General features: G+C 44.7%; 5 protein-coding genes across 5 annotated transcripts; 3 read left to right on the forward strand and 2 right to left on the reverse strand.

Moving 5' to 3' along the window:
• Positions 1-20: 20 nt before the first annotated feature.
• Positions 21-2,479, forward strand: LOC105266560 (methylthioribose-1-phosphate isomerase). Its single transcript, XM_011304831.1, has 5 exons — positions 21-520; positions 777-1,012; positions 1,083-1,291; positions 1,458-1,666; positions 1,746-2,479. Exons 1-5 carry the CDS (start codon positions 389-391, stop codon positions 2,034-2,036), a joined length of 1,077 nt encoding a protein of 358 aa, XP_011303133.1. The 5' UTR covers positions 21-388; the 3' UTR covers positions 2,037-2,479.
• Positions 2,391-5,095, reverse strand: LOC105266559 (bifunctional purine biosynthesis protein PURH). The gene is made up of 4 exons (XM_011304830.1): positions 4,861-5,095; positions 4,375-4,578; positions 3,927-4,215; positions 2,391-3,798 (listed from the first exon to the last, which is right to left on the reverse strand). The coding sequence occupies exons 1-4, from the start codon at positions 4,874-4,876 to the stop codon at positions 2,532-2,534; spliced, it is 1,776 nt and encodes a 591-aa protein (XP_011303132.1). The 5' UTR covers positions 4,877-5,095; the 3' UTR covers positions 2,391-2,531.
• An 848-nt stretch (positions 5,096-5,943) lies between these two features.
• On the forward strand, positions 5,944-8,501 carry Fbxl7 (F-box and leucine-rich repeat protein 7). Its single transcript, XM_011304832.1, has 3 exons — positions 5,944-6,290; positions 6,720-7,604; positions 7,689-8,501. Exons 2-3 carry the CDS (start codon positions 6,733-6,735, stop codon positions 8,107-8,109), a joined length of 1,293 nt encoding a protein of 430 aa, XP_011303134.1. The 5' UTR covers positions 5,944-6,290; positions 6,720-6,732; the 3' UTR covers positions 8,110-8,501.
• Positions 8,502-8,783: 282 nt separating this feature from the next.
• LOC105266563 (rhomboid-related protein 4) lies at positions 8,784-10,135 on the forward strand. The gene is made up of 2 exons (XM_011304834.1): positions 8,784-9,077; positions 9,155-10,135. The coding sequence occupies exons 1-2, from the start codon at positions 8,955-8,957 to the stop codon at positions 9,767-9,769; spliced, it is 738 nt and encodes a 245-aa protein (XP_011303136.1). The 5' UTR covers positions 8,784-8,954; the 3' UTR covers positions 9,770-10,135.
• shtd (shattered) lies at positions 10,120-16,795 on the reverse strand. The gene is made up of 3 exons (XM_011304833.1): positions 16,590-16,795; positions 10,542-16,347; positions 10,120-10,353 (listed from the first exon to the last, which is right to left on the reverse strand). The coding sequence occupies exons 1-3, from the start codon at positions 16,611-16,613 to the stop codon at positions 10,145-10,147; spliced, it is 6,039 nt and encodes a 2,012-aa protein (XP_011303135.1). The 5' UTR covers positions 16,614-16,795; the 3' UTR covers positions 10,120-10,144.
• Positions 16,796-16,948: the final 153 nt, after the last annotated feature.

Below are 16,948 nucleotides of genomic sequence, written 5' to 3' on the forward strand. Positions count from 1 at the left end.
AAAAAAATAATTGAAATAGAGATATCATTTGGATTTAAACGGGGGTAAGTGAAAGATTGGGAGTAAGGAATTTTAACCAGTGAAAAATAGCACTGGTTGGTCACGTGATTCACCGGCAAATATGGAAGGAAAAACGGCTGAGAATCACGGAATCACGTAAGCATCAGCGAATATTTGAGGCAAAAGTCTTCCTCTCTTGGTCGTCTCGTTATCTAGCCACGTGAACCACGACGAAATACCGCCCTTCCCGCTCTCCACAACGAGACAACTAAAATACCAATTGCACATCGAGCTGAGGCAGATGAAATAGTCACTTTATCAAAATTGTACCAAGTGCGTAGCATAATTTTTCATCTGCCGGAGATTTTGACAGTGTTTGGGGAATAGGATGGCTCTCGAGGCGATCAAATGGGTGAATGGAAAGCTCGAAGTACTCGATCAAATTCTCCTTCCAGCTATCACCAGGTATGTCCCGGTGCGAGGCGTCGAGGATGGCTGGTTGGTCATCAATAAAATGCAGGTAATTACCGGGAATTGTTGAATTATTCAATTTTTTCGGATTCTGTTGAAGGTTATGCATTCTATTGATTGTTGATGAATCAACACATAACCTAGGATTTGCACTGGTTCTTAAAAAAAAAATGGGGATTATTTAAATACATTTAAATGCACCCGCAATTCTTGTGAGTCGAGGGGTAATATCTCCATTTTTTTGGGAGATATATTTTTTTGAGAAATAATACTTTCTGAATGATTTCGTAATCAATGATTTGCAGGTACGCGGAGCTCCTGCGATAGCCATCGTGGGCTGTCTGAGTCTAGCAGTTGAGCTCCAAAATGAACAGTACCCAGATAAATGTACCTTGAGACGAGAGATCGAGGGAAAGCTGAATTACCTCGTGTCTGCAAGACCCACAGCTGTCAACATAAAAATAGCAACTGAGGAGTTAATCGAACTCGCCAACAAATTGAGCAAGGACGACAGCATCACTATCAGTCAGATGACCGAACAGTAAACATCTCTTATCTCTGATTTTATCTCTTGATTGAAAGAAGATCATATGAGACGCTGTTGATTCTAGATTTCTCAAGAAAATCGACTCGATGCTGGAGAAGGATATAGCTGACAACAAGGCCATTGGGGATTTCGGGGCTAAGGAGATACTCAAGAACATTCCTAAGGACAATCTGGTGAGGGTCATCACTCACTGCAATACTGGCTCACTAGCCACTGCCGGATATGGTACTGCACTGGGAGTTGTCAGGTCCCTCCACGATAAAAATAGGCTTGGTAATTTCATTCTTATCAATTTCTAATTGCGAGGAATTTTATTATTATTGAAGTTTTTATGAGTTTTTATTCGTCTGGCGCAGAACAATATCGAACCATTCCGTTAATTAAACCGATCAAGTAATTTCTCGATGATGAGGTAATTGAATAATTGCACGTTCGACAGAGCACGTGTATTGTACTGAAACTCGACCCTACAATCAGGGAGCTAGATTGACTGCCTACGAGCTTGTGCACGATAAAATACCAGGTACCCTCATCTGCGACGATATGGTGGCCGCCCTGATGAAGTCTAGGCCGATATCAGCTGTTGTCGTGGGAGCAGACAGGGTCGCCGCCAATGGAGACACTGCTAATAAAATTGGAACATATCAAGTACATAAGAGCAATTGATTAAACCATGAGAATATTATAGGTGTTAATTCGAGTATTTAAGATTCTTATTTTTCTTTAGATTGCTATAATTGCGAAGCACCATGGGGTGCCATTATACGTGGCGGCCCCTCAGACCTCCATCGACTTCAGAATTCCAGGAGGCGACCACATACCCATCGAGGAGAGACCAGACAGGGAAATGACACATTTGAATGACCAAAGAATCGCAGCTGTTGGCATTCAATGCTGGAATCCAGCCTTCGACGTTACACCAGCCAGTCTCATCACAGGAATTATCACCGAAGTCGGTGTCTTCAGGCCTGAAGAACTCACCAAACTCCGTAATTCATCTCAACGATTCGATAACTAATAGGAGAGGGGCAAAACGTCACTCATTGCGTTTTGCCTCTTCACTATTAATTTATATTCAGCGTCAGACGCAATTTTTATACTGTACTAATAATCGCTCCACACTAATCTTCCACTTCTGAATTTGTCATACACGAGTGCGATATTTTCTATAAATATTTGTCCGGCAGTTGGGTTGAAGTATTAAAAAAGCTCAAATACGTTGACGTTCCAAACTGAAATCGAATGTGCCATTACATTCTGTATTAAAATGGAATGATTTTTGTATCGAAGGGAAAACGAGTGGGAATTCCCCCGTGAATTCTATTCATTTTGATAAATTATTTAAGAATGTTTAGAAATGCTTTACACGAAGTTCGATGTTATATTTTTATAATTGTACCATGTCTAAAAAGAATTCAGAATATAGAAATGTTGTTATTAATAAACAGCCGTACACAATTACACATTATTCATAATATCAACGTATTAAAAATACATTTTTCAAATGATTCAATTAGTGATGGAAGGAGCGATGCTCAGTGTACGCCAAGATGATGTTATGCTCATTGCATGCCTCGATCACAACATGATCATTGGTGGAACCAGCTGGACTAGCGATATATTTCACGCCACTGAGTCTAGCTCTATCCACATTATCCCTGAACGGGAAGAATGCGTCACTTCCAATAGCGACACCCTCGAGTTTCCTAGCCCACTGCAGCCTCTCGTCCTCCGTGAGCATTTCAGGCACGACCTCATAAAAGGCCTCCCATTGTTTACGATCCATGTCCTTTCCCACAGAGCCATTAACATAATTATCAATAGCATTGGAGATTTCTGCCCTCTTGACCCCTTTCCTGAATTTCATCCCCGTGACCTTGGGATGCTGTCTGAGCCACCAGTTGTCAGCTTTATCACCTGCCAATCGGGTGCAGTGGATTCTGGACTGCTGTCCAGCTCCAATACCGATGGTTTGCCCATCCTTGGCGTAGCACACAGAATTGCTCTGCGTGTACTTGACAGCAATCATGGCAACAATCAGATCCCTGCGCCCAGAGTCTGTCAAATCTTTATTATTACTAACGAGATTATCAAAAGTGGTTTTATCAACGGCTGCGTTGTTCCTGGGCTGCTCCATTGTCAGTCCAAACAGAGTTTTGCGTTCCACGGGTGTGGGAACGTAATTGGGGTCAATTTGGAGGACGCAATAGCCTCCATTCTTTTTTTTCTTGAGAATCTCGAGGGCCTCGGGGGTGTAGCCAGGGGCTATGATCCCATCAGATACCTCTCTGGAGATGATTTTGGCTGTGGGTACGTCGCAAGTGTCCGAGAGGGCGACAAAGTCCCCGAAGCATGACATTCTGTCTGCCCCTCGTGCTCTCGCGTATGCAGTCGCCAGGGGTGTCAGCTGATCTATCAGGTCGTCCACCTGGCACAGCTTCGCCTGGACAGCATCCAGGGGAACTCCAACAGCTGCTCCAGCTGGGCTCACGTGCTTGAAGGATGTTGCTGCTGGGAGATTAAGGGCTGAGCGCAGCTCTTTTACCAGTTGATATGCGTTGAGGGCGTCGCACAGGTTTATGAAGCCTGGAGAACCGTTCACCACGGTCAGGGGGAGCTTCTCCAGGGTTGTGAAAATTTGGGCTGGCTTCTGGTGTGGATTCATACCGTAGCGCAAGGACAGCTGGGAGATTCCTGAGCTGTATTGCTTGCGGAAGTAATCGGATATTGCCTCGTCGTACTGCGCGGTGTGGGTGAAGGCCTTCAGGGCCAGCTGTTGCCTGGAGTCATCAGAAAATTCAAAGAAAGCGTTTAAAAAATACTCTCAGAATTATAATCAGTTGAATTAATTGCGAATGGGGAACTGATCCATGGATCGAGGGTATTATTTTGGGAAATGTCAATGTACCTTGTCACTGGAGATGTGTCTTTACCAGCGGATATTTCCATTTCGCTGATGACCTTTTCATAATCACTGGGGTCACAGATTACCGTGACCCTGGCGTGATTCTTGCCGGCAGCTCTCAATAACGTCACTCCACCGATGTCAATATTCTCAATTGCATCGTCGATTGCGACATCGGGCTTGCTGACGGTGTTGACGAAAGGGTAGAGGTTGCAAACGACCACTCGAATGTAGTCGAAGTGCTGGCGGGTCATGTCCGCTTTGTCGGAATCAGAAAGTCTCGCCAGGATCCCTGAAAAATTTCTCTCAGTCGATCATTACATCGTCATCTTTTCCCTAATCATATTTATTGCTCAAAATTTTTCCCTGAAATTTTTTTCCAAAGACATTTGTAGTTGCTATTCGCGAGGAATTTTTTCATTGGATTAAAAATTTTTTCGGTCATATTTACCGCCGTGGACGGCGGGGTGGAGGGTCTTGACACGTCCCCCCAGCATTTCTGGAGCTCCAGTGATATCAGATACATCCTTAACGGAGAGTCCAGCTTCTCGCAGAGATTTTGCAGTTCCTCCAGAGGCGACTAATGTCAATCCGAACTCGTTGAGCTTCTTGGCGAAGGGCAGAAGATTCGTCTTGTCGGATACACTTAACAGGGCTGAGAAATAAATTCAATTGAGACTTTTTTATTCGTTCGATCTATTCGACACGTGCTCGGCACTTCAATTCAATATTCTTCTCATTCATAAAATATCAAATATAAGAGTAGAACATTTCGAATAATTATGATGAAAGTTTTTCTTAAAATAAAATGATGTAGGCTTAACAGTGATTGATCGAAAATAATTTCAAGGCCATCTCTAAATTCCTCGTGAGAATACTCCAGTAGTTTTCCAGAGATTTTTATGGGATTCAACTATAAAAAGTTCGAATATCTCACCCAAATTTCCAGCCATGATGAGATTATTATCCCCTGAATAATATCAAAAAAACAGCTTCGCAATAAATTGACGAAATATCCGAAAATACTCGAAAGACCGGTTCCGAAAATGTGCGCACGATGTCGAGTTCAACAAGTGTCTGAGGGTTTGAGTATCAGTGAGTCCCCACTGAAATCTCTCTGAAACTGAATTATTTCGTTTCTCCTATCGAATTATTATGTTTATCCTATAGAAAAACGGCAAACATCTTTATCAGGCCTGCAGGGTAACTCGTGGGGTACAAAAACTCTTTCGAAATTCAACATTACCTAATCTCAAGGACGTCATCGAAGATATTGATTGCATATTCCTCTAAACAAGAAAATTTATTTATTAATAAAAAAAGCACGTGGATGTGCTCCAGATTTCTGCGTGATCGACAGCTCAAGCACGTGATGTGCATTTAAATTATTACCTTTAAATTATTTCTCTAACCCGTGGATTTACAGACAAATGATAAAAAACATTTTCTTTAGATAATTTTATGGACTACAAAAACGACTAGTCACTTTTTTTTATAGAACCTCTAATTTCCAAGATATTTTTAAAAATATAAAAAGTGGAATTTCCCAACTTTATTAAGGCGTATGAAAATTATATTTTCATATTACAATAACAGATGGCGGCAATAGTTATTGCTTTAGAGTGGGAAAAATTTGAACGGCATTAACAATTTCATTGTCTAGTAACAATTCAATAGAAAATTAAATAAATTAAATTCATTAAACTGTCCCCATTGCAAGGATAATATTTCCTTCGAGGAATTTTTTATGTTCCTCGTATCAGATACTAATTCATCAATTAATGATATTTTCACAATTGATATAATTATTCAGACCTCCCGCAGTCATCGGAATGTTAAATCGACAATAAAAAATATCCAGCAATTTGGGGTCTCTAGGCATAGGTCACTGCCTCTTAAAGATCGCGACCCCCTGAGGGCAATTTATCGACTTGTCAGCGCATGCGCATTGGGAATGGGCCCCAAGAAAGGGCCCAGCATCCCCCACCACGGAGAATCGGGCTAGATCGGTTCGGGCCTTCTCGGGCGATAAGTGACATCCTGACACCCGCATCTACGTGAATCACCGCTTGTTTTCCGTCTCGAATTCAATTAAATGGCTATTGAATTGGGGTACTGGCCCATCAGGCCCTGAATTACCGGGACTCTAGTGGAATCAGAATTTGGGGAAGGGAGGCTCAACGGCAGAAGGTGATTTTGCCCTGGATGACGGGGGTTCAGAGTGAACGGGGACTTGTACAGAGGCCACATTCCAACTGGTTGAAACTTATATTTGGAATGTAAGATCAAGATGGTGGTGATTGTCACGGAAAGACTGAGTTATGTCATGCATCGCCGATGGTCATTGTCCTTTCTAATTTGATTAAGGTAATGCAAACACTATTTTTCGTGTATTCTGATTATTTTTTCGCGGGTTGAATCGGACAAAGGGATTTTATGAAAGTTCATCGAGAATTTTTATCTCTGCTGATCTGAAAGTTCTTGTTTATTTGGGGCGATCGAGACAATCAAGTCGGAAACATACGCTTGTAACTGACATTCCACCGATCATTTAATTACCTCTATTAATTAATTAATTACTCCATTCTTTTATACACATTTCCGATTTTTTACAGAAATAAACAATAGGAATTAAATATAAATATAATTAATTTCAGTTGAATTCAAAGGCACTCTTGGCGGTGATAAAAATCGGAGTATAATAATTTCTTTTAAAAATCCATTGAAATTCGATTTTTTCGATTTTTCTTTAACGACTGGGTGAAAAAATTCCACCAGATGTTTATCTTCCCCCAGACAAAATAATGGAATGGATAGCCCGTACCCCCTGCTCGTCGCCACGGATCGTGCGATCAGCCACCAGCTGCAGAAGCTGTCGCTGTACTCGCCCTCAGCCTCGGACTCGATCGACCTGGGATATCACACACTCGACAACAATCCCTGCAGATCTTCCTCGTCACCATCGATACCCTCACCAAGAGGCCACCCCCAGCACAAGCGTTTCTCCCTGACACCAACAACTCTCACCCAACTTGAGGACAAAATTCTCCTGAAGATTCTTCACTGGGTGTCTACACGTGATCGTTGCACCCTGGCGCAGACGTGCAGACGACTCTGGGAAATCGCGTGGCATCCATCACTCTGGCGTGAAGTGGAAATTCGATACCCGCAAAATGCAACGACAGCCCTGAGATCAATGGCACGAAGGGGCTGTCACTCGTCAATCCGGAGGCTCGTAATCGAGGGGTCGACGGGTTTCACAGGTGCTTTCTCCCTGCTGCCATTCTCCAGCCTGACATCCCTGGCTCTCCGTCACTCCCGCAAGCTCACGGACATGAATGTCTCGACGATTCTCGACAACTGTGTGCACCTCAAAGAGCTGGACATCACAGGATGTGGAAATATCACACGTGCCTACTGCCACGTAGGGCCCACGCAGTTGGAGTCCCTTGATATGAGTGACTGTCACAGCGTCGATGATTCTGGCCTCGTGATGACCCTCTCTCAGATGCCCCAGCTTGCACTCCTCCATCTGAGGAGATGCCTCAGGATCACTGACGCCAGCCTCGTCTCCGTCGCCTCTTACTGCACCAATTTACGACAGCTCTCGGTATCCGATTGCTGCAGACTCACTGATTTCGGGGTGCGAGAGCTGGCGGCCAGGCTAGGGCCGTCCCTCAGGTCAGTCTTGGCCGAAAATGTATTTGCAAAATAATAACCCTTGAGAATCACCATTAAGTATTATTTAATTTATTACCTCCTCAGGTACTTCTCGGTGGGAAAATGCGACAGAGTCTCTGATGCTGGACTTCTCGTGGTGGCCAGGCACTGCTACAAGTTAAGGTATTTAAATGCTCGGGGTTGTGAGGCCCTCAGCGACTCTGCCACGATCGCCCTCGCCAGGGGCTGTCCCAGACTCAGGGCCCTCGACCTGGGTAAGTGCGACGTGGGGGATCCCACCCTCGAGGCCCTATCCACTGGCTGTCCCAATCTGAAAAAACTCTCCCTCTGTGGATGTGAGAGGGTCACCGATGCTGGCCTCGAGGCACTCGCCTATTACATCAGGGGTCTCAGGCAACTCAACATCGGAGAGTGCCCCAGGGTCACCAAAGTCGGCTACAGAGCGGTCAAGAGCTACTGCAGACGATGTGTCATTGAACACACTAATCCAGGATTTTCCAGCTGACGAGGGAGGGATTTTATTATTTTTTGAGATTTTATATTTATTGATTCTCGTGGAGAAAAATCGAGTGGAAATCTATCGCATTAGTCAGGCAATTTTATTTGATTTTTTTCATTCTTGGGGAATTATTCGACTTATGTCTATTTTACTGAACTACTCAATACAGTCTCAATTAAATTATTACAGAGTTCGAGGGAAAATTTAATAGAATCTTTTGGAGTATGTGTCAGATTTTTCCATTAAATTTTTCTACACGTGTGAGGAGTTGAGCAATTTTAGATGTGTGGCTCCCCTTGGGTGTCCTGTTGCATTGTGTTAATTTATTCAGGTTTTTGTCATTCGGAGATCTTGTAACGCTTTATGAATGTACGTTTATTTTTTATCGTTTTTTTAAAACAAATAAAATGAGTTGAAAATTAGTACAAAATGTATTCTTTCCAAATTTTCTCCTTCCTCCCTACAAAAATCAATCAAATCGAGAGTCCCACAAAATTTGTTTATACCGATTAAATCGTGCGATTTTTTCCAACGAAATCATACCGCAATTTTATCAATTGTTATCACCTTTTGGTTAAATCTGATCGAAAAATCGAGAACGAGATTTGAATTGAGGTCAGTGCGCATGGCACATTGGCGGCCACTTGATTGGTCCACGTGATGCTTCATATATTCTGATGTATATATATCTATTGTTATATCAGTGGATGTGACAGACAATTTTCGAGTCTTTTCCCAGAAACAATCAAACGTTCAAATGCCAAAGTGCAACGACAGTCGGATTGACAGCAGTGTACAGGTTTTGTGGAAGGAATTGACAGTTCATGACCGATTTTTAATAATATTCCGACATGAGACCAGCCAGGAGAAGACAACAGGGGTTAGAATACGGTCTGGTATTGTTAGGGATGCAAGCAGCGAATTATGGGATTGAGAAAATTCCACCGGTTACTCTGGCAGCGATTATTGGACAAGTAAATGATTTTTAATTTACTCTATAATGAGATTAATTTACTCTTGGTGAATAATTAATAATAAAATGATACCACAGGCTCTGCTGTACATAGGAGTCGTCCAAGTTCCATGGAATTCCGAGGATGTCTGCATATCAGCAGTTAAGATCCTGAAGTACAAGGACTGGAGGTCCTTCTTCGTGTCTAACTTCGAGCATGGCTCTGACATGCACCTGTACTACAACATGATATCATTTTTGCTGAAGGGTGCCTACCTGGAGCCGATGTATGGCACTAGTAATTTTGGAATTCTCTTGGGAATTATCTCGATGTGTTGTAGTGCCATGTACGTTGGCCTATCCTACGTTCTTACCCAGATAACCGCTGACTACGGTTACATGACGACATGTGCCATCGGATTCTCCGGAGTGCTCTTCGCTCTGAAGGTCATCGTCGTCTGTGAGGAGCATGACAGGCTTCACAATATCGGGGGATTCAGGGTGCCTAGCAAATTCGCTGTATGGGCAGAACTCGTTATAATTCATCTGCTTGTGCCAAATGCCTCGTTCGTGGGACACCTGGGGGGCATTCTCGTCGGGTGTTTGTACTGCTACACCTCCGTTGGGAGCTTCATCGACGCAAGGATCAATTCCATCACTGGAAGACCTATCATTCATGAAGAAGCCTTCTACAGGAGAAGATCAGTCTTTTGATTTTTTACTCCAGGGAAATACCTGGGTAAAATATATTTCCAAAATTTTCGTTATGTCCGTTTTTTTAATTATTCGTTACGAATTTAATGCAAATAAATTCAAATGCACTTTTTGTACTTTAAAGAATAATACCTAATAACATTTTTATAATTTTATTTTCTTTTCATTATGAAACAGTTTCTTCCACAGATATAAGTGAAAATCTTCCTTTGTTCGTTGAACAAAAAAAAAACATTTCTTTTGTGAAAAATATATTTATAACACCACTTACAACTAGTACAAATGTGAACTATTTACAGTGGGTAGTTTCCTATGAGAGAAAACTGTGATTGTGTGTATATTTCGATAATAAAAATTTCATTGCAATCTCTCGCTTCAACTCTCACCCAATTTATACAATTTGTACAGCGTTACTTCGGGCAGAGGGAGTTGAAGATTAAAAGGATTCAAGTCAACAATTCCAGAAGGTGCACTCGTATATGGAATATCGTAATATGTGCAATAGGCTGTGAATTTCCTCATGGTTTCTACATCGCCACTGATTGCACCGGTTTCAATGTATTTTTTCAACACTGGCCGTAATTCTGCAACAAATCAGACATAATTCCCTTTAATTGAAAATCATTTCCAATGCAAAAAGAAAACAATTGTTTAAATTACTCGAACATAAATATAAATAATTTTCTTCAAATTTCATTTGACATCTAAAAAATCAGAAATAAAATGAGTGAAATATGGAATTTAATCGAGAAATGAAATAAATAATATTTACCTTCTTCCCACATATCCAGAATTAGTGAAACCCTTTGCTTGATAGCGAGAACACTTTCAACACTGAGAAGAGCATTACAATCCTCCACCTGACACCTGGTGAGAACATGAGCGGCGACGAGTTTGATCTGCCAAATGAGATAATTGCTCGGTCTCTTCTCACTGACCTCAACACTTTTATACAAATTCACCCAGAGAGGCAGCAAGCTCACCTTATCCTTGATAACACATTCATAAACAATGATAGCGAGAGTCTGGAGGAAGTACCTCTCGCTCTCTGACATCTCCCTGAATTCATCCTGAATATTAACAAGACCCTGTTGATTTCTGACAGGTGATGAGTTCTCCCCGATTTCCATCTTCTCCGACAGACTATCACCGAAGCTCTTAGAGACATACCCGGAGCTGATTTTGCTCACCCCCGAGAACTCACTCTTCTCCTCCACAGTCTCCCTCGCTCTTTTTTGCAGGAAATACTTGACAATATTCAATACAGTTCTGTCATTAGTAAAACTGGTAACATGTTCCTGTCGTGCAGCCCAGGGGATGACATTTTCAGTTGTGAGAGTCTGCGCAACGAGACTCCTAAAACCCTGAGGATCCTCCACATAAGGTAGACAGCCAGCTTTTTGTTTGACATCGAGTGTGTCACATTTATCAAGCATTCCCTCGAGTAGCTGCCAGTTGTGTCCCCTCTCGAATACAATCTCCCAGTACCTGTCGTCTTTCAACTCGACCCTCTGGAGGCTCTCGAGTTGTGGTAGGAGACAGGGTGCCTTCATGATTACCTCCTGGCCCCTCTCCAGCTTCTCCGACCTGAATGTCAATTTCAAAGTGGCATAACAGTGTACCCTGCTGTCGATATCCCTGGGGAGGACAAGCCTGGGCTGAACAGCGAGGACATAGAGATGCCTCAGTGCCTGGAGATGATATCTGTTATCATTGCTGTGTGTTGGAAATTTGGGGAATAATGAAATAATCAGAGCAGCCACTGCACTCGGACTATTGGACAGTGTGTACCTGCCACCCCCCAGGAACAGCAGTCCCAGAGCCATATGAGTTGCCAGATGGGATCCATAAGTGACAACACTTGATGCTGGTCCCACCCTCGTTCTGATCTGCCTGCAGATTCTCATGACATCGAGATTTCCTGTTCCTGCCATCACCACAGAGGCAGATAGTAACGTAACATTGAGACAAGTTTCAATAGTCGATTTTCCAGCGAGCTCTCCAATCGATTTGTGAGACAAAGCCGTAAACATTTTAGCGTAATTTAAAAGAATCTTGAAGGCGTTATCATTGGCACTCCCTGCGTACTTGAGTCCCAGTGCCATACATGCACCTGCAATGATATTGCAGTACGCTTGATTCATCGTCTCCAGGTCGACGTTCTGAGCGATCTCTGACGTTGGCTTCTGCAGTCTATATTTATAAACGATATCAGGAACGTGGGAGGATACCCAGCTATTGGTTGGCTCGATCTCGTCCCAGAGGATGAGAGACCTGGAGAGAATTCTCAGCAGGAGAAGATCAGGTCTAACGAAGTCCAGGAGAAACTGAGTGCCAGGGGCTCGCATCCATTCGGCAACAGCTCGATTACCCGTGTTAAAGTACATGAGACCGAGGGCAACGGTTGCACCAGGACTGGTGACATCGATATTTATGGAGTCGCCTTCTCGAATCTGATAGCTGGGTGATTTATATTTCTCCTTCTGGGCACCGGTGAAGGGCCTCGAGTTGCCCCCAACCATGTAGTAGTGGAGAGTATCAGGAATGCTCGCCAAATCAGCCCCTCCACCTCTTCCAAGGACAACTAGCCCCAGGGCGAGGCCTGCAGCGAGGGAGTAGGATTCCCTATCCACGCAGTTTTTCATTTCAGGACCTGGGGGCCTTCCTATCTCCGAGAGAAGAGCGTGGGAGATGTGTCTGTGGGCTGTGCCCTCGTAGACGAGACCCACACCCATGAGGGCAGCCACCTGGACATTCTGCTGGACATTGAGCTCGATGCTCGTCGGTGGTAGGAGTGTCTCCACGTGGAGGGAGAGGAGTTTCGTCATGGAAACGTCCATTGTCCCTCGGTGAGTCGCCGATAGTCCCAAGAGGAGTCCCACGTTTGTTGACTCGTGACACTCCACCAGGTACTCGTACATGCTGAAGGGAGCGAGTTTCTTCAGGTGACCATTGAGCCCCAGGGCCATCAGGAAGCCTGAGTGCTCGATTCCAAATTCACCCTGTTGCTGTTTATTGTAGACTATCCAAGTGGAGTCAATATTGGAGGCGTCTGGGTGAATCCTGAGACCTGCTGCAACTCCATTGTGAAATAGTGGCCAGAGATTCATATTCGGGGGTACATCGATGTGTGACAGCTCGACTGTGGTACCTCGGAGGGCAGCTTTTCCTGTGAGACACAGTCTAGGCACCGGAAGCTGCTCGGTTACGATGGGAGTTGATGTTCTCAGGGTAAACATCCCTCGGGCCACTGGCAGAGCCATTGTTCTTGAGCACAACGCATGCAGATGCCGCTCCTGCTCCTCAATGAACTCGTGATCCGAGACTTCTGGGCGCTGAACGATTGATATCTTCACGGGTTTCGAGGAATTGAGAAGACGACGCACCTCTGAGACTCGGTGATCCTTATTAAAGCGCAACTTCAGGATTTCATCGTCGAAGGTCATGCCGTCGTCTTGCTCAGGGTCGCGGATCGAGGTTGGAGTCGAGTCGGTCTCCTGCCCGTGGGGGAGGCTCTGCAGGTGTTTCTCGAGGGTCGCCAGATCCTGACGATCTATCAATTCATATGCCTGAGTTGGCCACGTCGATGGAGGCCTCTCTCTGCAACGATGCATCACATCTTTCAGGAGAAGGGCAACTCCTGGGGGAAGAGTCTCCAAGTCCTTCTTCGACATGCCCATCTCGTGATAGAGAAGAACTATCCGGTCAGCGTTGGGTATCTCTACCTTCTTTGACACATCCTTATCAGCCTTGAATCCAGTCTCCTTGTAATCGACGCGACTACCTGCCGGTACAATGAGCTTGACAAACTTCTCCATCTCCAGGGACGTCACCCTCCCCTCATTAGCAATTAAGGCCACCAACTGGACAATGCCTTTAGACCTGGGATTGACCCGACTGAGATGAGGATAAGCCAGTGTTTCTCCAGTGTTCAGTAACTGATACAACGTCTCAAAAACACTGGGTGGCTTCACGGGCATATAATTGGGTGGAGTGATCTTCTGTAAATCCCCAGGAGTAATCTGTGAGGAGCCAGAGTCCAAGCAATGACCAGGGTGATCAAGAAAATAATGATGTGAGTACATATTGAAGTTGAGATCAGTGCTGAGCTGATGGAGCAGCTGAGCGAGGAGAGGAAGGCTCTCAGACATAACACAGTTGAGTTTCAATTCTTCATACAGCAGATGAAGGGAGAAGAGGACCAAAGGTAAATAAGGAAATAGTATAGCCTGAGTGCTGATCCTCCCGGAGGCTTCGCGATCCCCTTTTGTAATGGCCACAGGCTTCACTACTACAGACTTATTCAAACGAAGAACATTCACCACGAGATTTTGATAATTTCTGTGCTCCTGAGACGTCAGAATATTCAGCCAGTCCTCCTGTGATCCTGAGTCATTGGTTTTCTGCTTCTTGGGTACAACAATAGGACTGCTCCTCTCGGCACACCCATCACCATCGTTTCTCCTCACAAGAGGCAATTTATCAACGTCATATCCCAAAAGGGTAAATAAAACGACAATAAACAGGTGCCACTCTTGAGACAATGAGAAATCCTGAGGCCCTGGGGCATTTCTCGCCCCATACCACTTCACCAGGAGCTGCATAGCAAGATCACGCTGTAAAACACTTCTCAGGGCCTTGAGGCACTTGGTGACCAGTGGAGAAGTGCTCGAGGTAGGTAATGAAATTCTGTAGAAGCTCTTGTTTCCATACTCGAGTGTTATCTTATTTCCAACAGCATCTTTGAGTCCTATTAATCCTGCCTCGTGCAGGGAATTATCCATGAGCATCGAGGGTCTTCCACAGGTGCCCACAGGACTCAGAGTGTGCAGTGCCTCGTCGAATTTTATATCCCCTCCAACATGGTGAGCATTCAGGGAGCTCCTCTTCGGGAAGGGTGAGCTCACAAGTTTAGGTCCCAAATTGCTGGTAAAGTAGTTGCAGCCTATTGCAGGGTGGAAGCTGGGAATGTGGACTTTCCCGACACAGGTGACACCGGAGTACAGTGTTACTCCATTGGAGAGATCCAGGGTGGCAATCATGTTAATCGATGGCAGATTGACAGCATCCTTAGCGACGATACTCGCCACCATACCGAAGATAATTTCCTGTTGTTTGTTGGTTTTTTCGATTCTTACTAGAAATAATTGTGACCTCGAGGGCACGAGGTACCCCAGGTATCCCTGGCCAACGAGATCTGACGTGAGAAGCACCTTGGAGGCTTTTCCAGATGGAACTTCCTTGGGAACCCCTGAGTTCTCTGTCCACACGTGATCCAGACAGATCTCTGGGTACAGGGGATTGCTAGATGTGACTGGAGCATCTTGAAAGTGAAAGCTATTGCAGCTGCTGGGATTATGTTGAGAGTGACACATGATGGTGGCCATTACAGTCTGGTGAAGACGAGTCTGGTGGATTATGGGGCCCAGAGAGCCACCAATTAGTGGAGAAAACGTTGGATGGGTGGGGGACTGACAACGAGAGATCGTTGCCATGGGACTTTGGGATCTCGAGTGAGTTGTTTGGTGCTGTTGGGGAGATGGAGCACCTCCGGAGCAGGAGGTCGTGTAGGAGGTGCCTCTGGAGCCGAATGGACTGTTCGACATTCCCAAACTTATCCCCATGCCACTCAGCTGGGGATTGGGGACACCGAAGAGGCTTAAGTGGGTCTTCGTACTGCAGCTTTTGTTCCCGGAGGCATTTCCAGGGAGGTGCAGAGGAGAGGCACTTGTCGAGTGGTTGAAGAGACTTGGGGTGATATCCCCTGTGCCACAGACTACTTGTCTCTCCTCTGCGGAGGCTTTTCTGATCTTGTAGACTGAATGAAGACCTGTTTTTGTGTCGTAGACCACTGCCAAGGAAGGACTGGAGGACGTGAAGACTATCTGCTGGCTTGGCTCTGACATGTAGTTAATGCTTCCGTGTTTCATCAGGAGGGGACAGATCTCGTCCAGCGGGTGGGTCAGGGAAAAAGCTGTGGGGAGGCTTGGATCGGGCTGCTGGGCCCATCTGCTCGCTTCCAGGGAGGTGTAACGAGAGGCAACTGGCGCCTGGGATTTCTCGAGGAGAATTCCGTACTTTGTAGGCCATACCGAGGATATCTGGAATTGCAGGCTCGATACGTAGTCCTCACCGGTATTTGTGAAAACTTTTAGGGTGTATGAGTCCAGCAGGCAGATGCACTCCACTGTTTTCTCAGGTGCATCTTGATCTTCAGGTGGTTGCTGGGGTGGGACTGGGGGTGAAAGGGTGTGGCTTGGGGGCTTCGTGCAGAAGGTGCACCACAGGGCATGCTTTATATCTGTGTCACAGGTGTAACTCGTACGCAAGACTCGAGTGAGTTGTGAACCCCTTGAATGCACTGCCACTTTGCCGGAGCAGTAGAGCTCCTCCTCGCCGTGAACTTGTGTCTCACGAGTCGACCAAAATTCCTTCAGGGACTTGTCCGAAATGTTTACTTGACTGAACTTTTGAAGGAGAACACTGTCATTTTGCAGGGTTCGATTCTCACCATTTTGCTGGTGAATCACTGAACCTGGGTGGCGTCTGTATGTTTCACGACCACCTGGTGAATATTCCTGGAGAAAAGTTACCTTCTGGTTAAAGAATCTCAGGGAATATTCACTGTGTGAATAGCTTTCGTAAATGAATCGATAATTAGGAAAAATATTCGATTTGAATTATTTCACTTTAATACTCTATCACCGGACAATTTTCTAATTTTTCAAGACGAAGATTAAATTCGCAGCGAAATATGTGATATAATAAAATTATTCCACCTTCTTGTTATGAATTAAAAATAATTATTTCAAATGCTCACCAGCGGATCTGAGGCTGCGATCATCCTTTCCTTGGTGTCATCCAGATTTGCTGAATTTCTGGGAGGAATTTATGGAGAATTATTTTTATTCCCTATGATTTCTTGATTGATGACTTTATTTTTGGTGAATGAGGTGTAAAATAAATAGAATTAATAGGAGTGAGTAGCTCCGATTTCTGGTCGGAATTTCTGATATTTTTTGGTTATGTCGATGACACTGGAGGCTGCCATATTGAAATGATGCTCTTGTGCAGAGAGGATTGACTAAAGTAGAGACTCAGTCCTGGGGGTTTTAGTGACCCCACTGGCGTTGTAATATCTCACCCCAAGGGAGAAAGGACGCCACAAAAATATCAGGG

This window comes from Fopius arisanus, unplaced genomic scaffold (assembly GCF_000806365.1).
Source record: "Fopius arisanus strain USDA-PBARC FA_bdor unplaced genomic scaffold, ASM80636v1 scaffold00039, whole genome shotgun sequence".
NCBI lineage: Eukaryota > Metazoa > Arthropoda > Insecta > Hymenoptera > Braconidae > Fopius > Fopius arisanus.